The 8,029-nt window shown below is 37.8% G+C and overlaps 1 protein-coding gene across 4 annotated transcripts in view; it reads right to left on the reverse strand.

Annotated features, from left to right (window-relative positions):
• Window positions 1-1,106: 1,106 nt before the first annotated feature.
• The window catches only part of ZNF236 (zinc finger protein 236), a 161,215-nt gene continuing 154,292 nt past the window's right edge, over window positions 1,107-8,029 (reverse strand). For all 4 annotated transcript variants that reach the window (XM_019524222.1, XM_019524231.1, XM_019524238.1 and 1 more), the window contains 3 exons: window positions 7,044-7,173; window positions 3,516-3,692; window positions 1,107-2,823 (listed from right to left, as the gene is read on the reverse strand). In XM_019524222.1, the coding sequence (XP_019379767.1) occupies window positions 2,696-2,823; window positions 3,516-3,692; window positions 7,044-7,173 (435 nt within the window). In that variant the 3' untranslated portion in view covers window positions 1,107-2,695. The remainder of the gene's footprint in view (window positions 2,824-3,515; window positions 3,693-7,043; window positions 7,174-8,029) is intronic.

Consider the following 8,029-nt stretch of genomic DNA (forward strand, 5'->3'; position numbering starts at 1 on the left):
ACACACACACACACACACACACACACACATCTATGCAACTGATGAAAATGCAAGTTACTTGAGTACTGAAAAGCTCTTGTGGGAAGGGAGGGAGAGGGCGTTGGGAGAGAATAGCCAGAGCATCCAGCCTCCCGGGAACCACAAGTAGGGGTCCACATAGCTACCCCCACTCCCAGCACCTCACAATCCCTCCACTTCAACCCCAGCCCCAATCCAGGTCTTCCTGGGGCTCCAGAAGAATTCTAGGGAAACTCCAGGCACTAATGCCTGGAAGGCACAATAGTCTAGGCACTCTACCACCACATGGTGGCATTTTGGCAGCAATGCAGTCCTTAAAAGATGAGGGTCCTACTTAGAACCCTTAGCACTGTATACATGGATACTTCTGTCCAGGGACAACTGTAAACCAGTTCCTAATTAGTGACATTCTTAGAATGATTCAAGTGTTATGTCCAGCCACATCCTTGGTCATATACACTCCCCTTGATGGCAACAGCTATTGCCATTTTCTTGTTAGTTTCATTAAAAAACCTAAGTCCATCTGACTCATCTTGAACCCAAATATTATTTGAGTTTCAGCTGTAAAGGACAGTTACAGCTGGCTGAAAACACTTTAAGCCCATTTTTCAGCCATAGTGTATATATATAAACCTTTAATATCACCATTGTCTGTATGAAAAAACCAATGCCTACCAAGTTGTCTAAATATCTATCCAATTTTCTCTGAAAGGTTTGCCTAAGATGTTTATATACTACACGCATTCTAAGCCATTCAAGGCTAAGATTTTATATTTTAAAATGCTATGTAGTCATTGACACAAACATAACAATACCAGAAGTTCAGTAAGTCTTCAGTTTGTGCATATAAAATGCATTTGTGAGTGACATGAAAAAGAATAAAATTAATTAAAAATCGTCATCTGAACATACTAAAAGGAATCCAACAGCTTGTCTGAAATTAAATAAACTTTTGAAATGAAAGAACTTCAGATCTGTATTGAATATTGAGCAGAATTATTTTAGGTATGAAAATGTTACTTGAATTAGTTGAAATGACTAGAAATACTCATTTCAAATTTTCACTTAAAAATATACACACAGAAGAGTTTGGAAAAAATTAATATTATTTAACATTTTTCTGACTTAAATATTCCACATAACAAAATGTTATTTTAATTCACCAGCTATATTACTTATATACATATGCCAAGAGTTAACAAAAGAAATTAAGAGGTGCCCTATCAAAACCAGCAGTGATTTCTTGCTTCAGGAATCTGAAATGACTAGGTCTCATAATACACAAAGTATTGATAATATTTACAGAAAAGGGGGGAGAAGATTGGATCTGAGGGCAATTATTCAGGAAGTAAAATAAAAACCAACTCTATTTTACAAGACAGTAAATCTAACACTGATCTAGAAGTGTTCATATGAAGATGAAAATGTGTTGAACTCTTCCTGCAACTGCAATTAGTATTTACAAAATATACTGAACAGCCACACAGAGGCTTATATATCTGTATATATACATATATATAATATGTACACACACTATATATAAAAAATATAAATAAATTCAAAGGAACAGAGTAAAAGTAAGAAAAGAGCTTTCTGTCTTTGGAATGTCTAAAAGATGACATTTATTCCAGTGTTTCTTTGTTTTGAATATGCTAAACAAATGGCACGTTTCAGGTGAGCACTAAATTAACTAGCTAGTTTTACTGAAACAATGATTTAAAGAAGTAAAATATTTTCAGAATTGATTAAAAAGAAAATAAGGATTTTATGGACTTGGTACTGTAACTTTTTACACTACAGATTACTTCTATGTTAAACTGAAGCAACCTGTTGTGTAGTTCACTTCCTGCAAGCTATTCAATGTAAAAGTTTATGCTATTTATCACGCTTAGTATATGGCTGTGCTTTCCACAGATACTGAGATATGTATCTGATGATCCATACGGAAAACAAAAAGGTGATGTTCAATCAGTTCATCTTCTAGCTGAATTCTCTTGGAGGCTTTATTGCTGAGTTTGAAGCCTCAGACATTTTAATGTAAAAATAATGGCCATCTGTCTTTGAAATCAGAATAGAAATGACTCAGCTCTCTCAAGAGGTTAGCTTTAGAAATGTCCTGTAATGCAACAGAGATTCACTTTCTACCACTTCTTAAAATGCACCAAGAGGTTAAAAACAGAAATGTAACAATTTCCTGTGAAATGTAAAATTCAACTCTGTACTGCATACATCTACTTCTTAACATTTTTCTTTCCAATGCCAAATATTTCTTTATATACTAAAAAAATTAATGAGATTTCATGGAGTTCCTACTTTGCTAATACTGGGGAACCACTCTTTCCTGACATGAAGTTCCAGTTAATTTTTCAAGTAGATACACTGACTGTGAATTAGAAGATGAAACTGCATATATTACCTGAGTTCACTGATTTGTAGACAACTAAGCACAAATTAATTGATGGGGTTTTTTTTTCCAATATTGTTCTACAAGCTTACAAAAGACAATGATTCTTTAGGTACTTTTTGTAAATAATTAAAAAAACTATAATATATTATTCTACTGTTAATGTTTTCAATGCTTGAAGCTTTAACTGTAAAATCCATATTCTTTACTTTTCTCAAAAGTTATGTAGAGAATTTTCAAGTCCTGAAAGCCTTTTAAGCTTTCACCCAAGTGTCATCGAAATACATTGCTTATACTCTGCCATTCATTTGAGGATTCTTGAACCACCTCTTCTAAATTCAAAGCACGATTAATGTCTTCCCCTTCTTGTTCTTGGTGACTGGCAGATTCTTGTACAGTACCTATCATAGTGTAACAGAAAAAGAGGGATGAATACTATACATAAAAACTGCACAGATGAGAAAAAGTAGAAACAAGGGACTTATTGTGCAACTTACCTAGATTTTGTAAATCAATTAGAAATATACTTTAAAAATGTTCAGTCAAAGGTAACAGGGTAAATCACTAGAACTGGCTAGTACCAGTAATTTTACAAAACTGCATATCATCTGTATGCCAGATTTTAGCATTTCTTATCATAGAGCTCTACACATCAGGGCTGTCCAATTCACGGCCTTCCAAGGGATTACATTTTAAATTAAATTTGCAGTGCGTGGACTTCTACCTGGGCACCACTCCCCATCCTTCTCCTGCTGTTGCTATTGTTTGGTTCTCTGCACCCCGCTCCTTGCTCCTCCAACTTCTGCTTCCTGGAAGCCTCTGGGGGCAGGGCAGAGTGAGGTGGGGAGAGAATACAGATGGTGGCCCCTAGCCACTCCAAAGTTGGACAGCCCTGATGTACATTACAGAACCAAGATGATACTGGTACCACTCAATGACTTCTGCTTAAAACCACCAGCTTAGTTGGTTTTGCATTCAGCTACACACTTATCACTTCATTTATATATATCACCCATTTCCCATACATTTCCTATGTTTTTCTGAGAGAATTTGGCTTTTGACATTCAACATTACTACATGTCATGTTACTTACCAACATAGCCATGAGCTCTTTTCATATGAAGTTTCATATTGCTTTTCTGTGTAAAGCCCATTGCACAGTAATCACACTTATAAGGCCTCTCTCCTGTGTGCTTTTTCATATGCACTTGAAGCGCACTCTTCTGGTTAAAGGCTTTTTCACAAAGTGTACACTGAAATGGACGCTCCCCTGGACATGAGAGAAATGTGTACTTCTCAGTTAACAAAAGTGAAGGATTCCAAATCCCCTAGGAAGGCATTTATATTTCTCAATGTGAAAATAGATATAAATATGTCTCAATTTTTATATTCATTATTTTATTTTTCTATTCCCAACCTCTCTTTTGCTCTGTGTTGCTCAAGAGATGCATAAGTAATGCTAAAATATTTAAACTAATTTTAAATGGTTAATAAAAGCATCACATGAACACAAGGCCAAGACCTATCAGTTCCTCAACCGTTTTTTTCCACCCTGGTAAAATTCTTCTTTCAATAAAACCTATAGTAACCTCCCTTTCGGCCAGCTCCTTTATCCAGCTTACATAAACCTCTCCATTACAGCTAATAATTTCCTGAGAGATACAATGTCAACTGTTTTGCTTAAAGCCAGTAAGATTAGGTCCAACTACTCTTATTACAGAAATCAATTATCCCATCATAGAAAGATATCCAATTACTTTGACAATCTTTTTTTCGGTAAATCCACAATTCATATTTTGTGTATATGTTCTTGATCATTCTTTCTGTCAAAATCTGTTCTAAGACCATGTAAGCTAACAGGCCTGAAGTTCCCTGGGTTTCTTCCCCTCAGCCTTTTTATGCCCCCTCTTTTGTTTTGTTTTTTTACATACAAAGTACTGCATTTGCTCTTCTCCAGTTATAAGATACTGAATTAGCAAACCTATCAATTAATATACCAGTGCCCAACTTTTCCAATTTGAGGGTCAAATCTAGTATTTCATTATGGTCAAAAGACACAAAGACAAAACTGTTCACAGGGCCCTGGTTAGGCTGAGGTGCTTCACTCAGACTATCCACCAGGCAGTGGATACTGAAAAGCAATGCAAATTATTCCTTCTTTTCCGCTACCTAGTTGCATCTAATGGGAGGTAAAGCTAGAAGCTGGTTGCCAGCTCTTCTTTTTCTTTGGTTGCCCAATTATTTATTGTATCATCTTAGTTATGGACCAGGCTCCCACTGTGTACAAACCATCATCGCTACTGTTATTACCTTTATCATTATTAATCATACTATATTTAACATCAACATTATTAATTATATTCAACATAAAAACAATTGTAGATCCTGTCAGAGCATTTTAAAACAGTACAAAACAAAAGGCAAGTACAGCTGAGGAAAGTACCAAAAAACGAGACAAAAACAATCGGTGACAGGCAGTGGTTTTAGCACATCAGCAGCCTCAGAAGTTGTTTTGTAAGCATCATAACAACAGAGAATTTAAAGAAGGGATTTGAGGTACATGTGAATGTTTGTAAGGAACTTCTCCAAAGCCTGGGTGGCAGTATGGGAAAAAGCATGTAAGTGCTTATTTGAAAATGTCACTGGTGGGTAATGGATACTGGCATTCTGGGTTGACTGGAGGCAGGACTCAATATCTTCATACCTAATAAAAGTTGATAGGAAGAGTGAGGATAAGCTTTAAAGGCCCTTGAAAATGATGACAAGTAGTTGATGTTCAGTTTAATAGAGAAGAGTAAACCAGTAGATAGAAATAAGGAGAAGAATGATGTGGTCAAAGTGACCAGCTAGGAAACTGTTCTATGCAACAGCATATAAAACCAATGCAAATAAGCAGAGTGAGATTGCACTTGCTAACTAAAGAAAAAAAGCATTTTTCAGTTAGCTCTGAGCTAGAGTTAGCTCTGTGGAGATGCTGAAAGAATCTGCCAGACTTATACTGAGTGTGAAGAAACAGGGTAAAGCCCAAATTAAAGACAATGTCTAGATTATGGGTTTAAGGTAGGGGTGCTCATCCTCCGGCCCATGGGCCAGACCCAGCCACAGGGCTCCCCACAGTTCTGGAAATTTGTTGGTGGGGGAATAGTGGTGCTGTTCCCCTGCTGCCAAATCTCTGGACGCCTTGGGAGCCCTGGGCCCTGCACGCTGGACCCAGTGCTGATCTCAGTGCACAGGGCTAGGCAGGGGCAGTTCTGGATCACAGGGTCCAATCCCAGTGTGTGGGTCTGCCCCCTCCCACTCCAGAACCCAATTCCAACATGTGAGGGATGGGAAAGGGCGGTGTCAGACCCCCAGGGCCCAATCCCAACACTCAAGGGATGGGAAGGGGAAGTGCTGGGCCCTCAGGGCCTAATTCCGGTATGTAGATGGGCTCCTGTGCAACTCATTTGGTCTGTGGTGCCAAACGATTGAGCGCCACTGGTTTAACGTATAAGCAAGCTGGCTATTAGTCAGAGAACCAGAAAGCAGGATAAGGATGGCACAGAATGGAAGATTAAGAAATCTGTTTTAGATATCATGGATTTCAGTTAATGCCCAAAATCTACAAAGATGTCAGGAGACAGAACTCTAGGTTTGGAGTGGGGTAGTCATCTTTTGCTCCTCATATGCTTAAGCACAGTAATCAAGCTTAATCCTGTCTTCTTTGGGTTTCCTATTCCACAGAAGGAAACCAGGCAATTGGGAAAATAACCCGTTCTCCTCCTTTTTTTTACAATTCACCAAGTAGAGGGTTGCTGCTAGACAGACACAGCAGGGAAGAAGACTGCAGCTGCTCAGAGCATTACCAGCTCATGTCGGAACTCATTCTAATATGCAGAGGAAGGCAGCTGGTGCTGCAGTGCTTCCAGCCTCTAGCAGGGGGTGAGCTTAAGGTTGGAAATCACTGAATTAAGAGAGTTAGAGGAAGTACTGCCTTGGAAAAGAGAGCTTAAGTGTTATTAAGAATATAATTTACCTAATACAACTACAATCTTAGAAAACAATTTATCTGAGTTATTTATAAATAAGTGTAAATGCATTAGCATGAGAACTTGAGAACCTGAGTAATCATCAAATGAAGTATAATTCACAGGCTTTGCTATCAGCAAACAGCGGGTTCCTACTTGTGTGCCTGACCACCACTGACCACCCTGCAAGACAGACAAACATCTACATGCATACAAATGCTCCCCTACCTGCCTCAGAAAAGTCGCATACAATATTTGTAAACAAAGTTAATTAACGGTTTACTCATAAAACTATTTCAGCCTGTTCCAGTAACTGACAAAATATTATTTACATAGTACTTAGCAGGGAAAATTGAGGCGCTCACATCAAAGTTGTGGTATTATGACCCCAAAGCATTTAAAACTTGAGGCAGAATCCCCACATGAGATTAGCTTAATAATAAGGAGATTTTTAAAATAAGAAATATCGGGTTTTTAATTTGCCTTTTGGTGTTTTAGAGCTCTTGTGTTTAATGAAGGTCAATATTCAGAAGTCCAGGATCAGAGGCTTTAAGCAAAACATAAAATACCACAAGATGCATAATAAAATTGTAAGAGCCAACAACAGTTGTTACCTGTGTGAATACGGCTGTGTCTCTCCAGCTGACTTGGCTTAGCAAAAGCCTTTTCACAAGTATCACATTTAAAAACTCTTGGTTTCTGAGAACTTAGTGATGGTCCAGCCTGATGGGTCTGCATGTGTTCCTAATCAAAATATATAAGAGTAAATATATTTAAATCTGCATGATATTCAAACAACCAAACATATTTTAGGGTCAGCAACTGAGGGTTTTAGTCATCAAAAGAAACATCAATGCGATTAAGATGGAAGACCAGATTCTGTTCTTTAAAAATGGAGGTGGTAAATTTTGGCCTCAAAGTCTTTATATATACGATTTACACATTAATAATTTTGTTAAGCATTTAGCTAGTATTTGTCAAGTTTTTCCTCTCACTGCATAAGCATAATTTTTACACAAATAAGATTTTTAGCCTTCAGTAGTTGGTTTACTGTACATGTTGACCATTTATAACAATGTTTCTTACAAATTCTGCAAACAATTACATTCTACATTGCTTTTCTGCAAATTGAACATTTACCTAGTTATCTGTTACAGCTGAGGCAAAATAAAATAGCCAGTTATCTGATATTGTTCCTTGAAACTGCATCTAGTCTCCATAGCCAACCCCGTGACAGTGTACAGCTACACCTCCACCGAAACCAGATTCTGCAACTGTACCAGTTTTGTGCAGTTACAAATTTCAAAATCAAATGATATCATATCAAACCCTCAAGGTACAAGCAAGCACAACTTTATAGTAAGAGTTCTTTTAACCTTGAAGGATTCCTTTAAGTATAATGCTCTTTGATCCCAGGTGACTCATCCTTTCAATCCCCCCCTGCTTCCATATATTCATGGACATTACTGTGCACAATATAAAGCAGGAATCAAAGGTATGGCTCACAGGCTGGAGAAGCCAACCCGTGGAGCCCTACAATACAGTGCCTGCACCAGACTGGACTTGTGCACTGGCTCCAGGGCCAGTCCAGATCAGCCCT

Source organism: Gavialis gangeticus, unplaced genomic scaffold (genome assembly GCF_001723915.1).
Source record: "Gavialis gangeticus isolate Ggan-Ray unplaced genomic scaffold, GavGan_comp1, whole genome shotgun sequence".
Lineage (NCBI taxonomy): Eukaryota > Metazoa > Chordata > Crocodylia > Gavialidae > Gavialis > Gavialis gangeticus.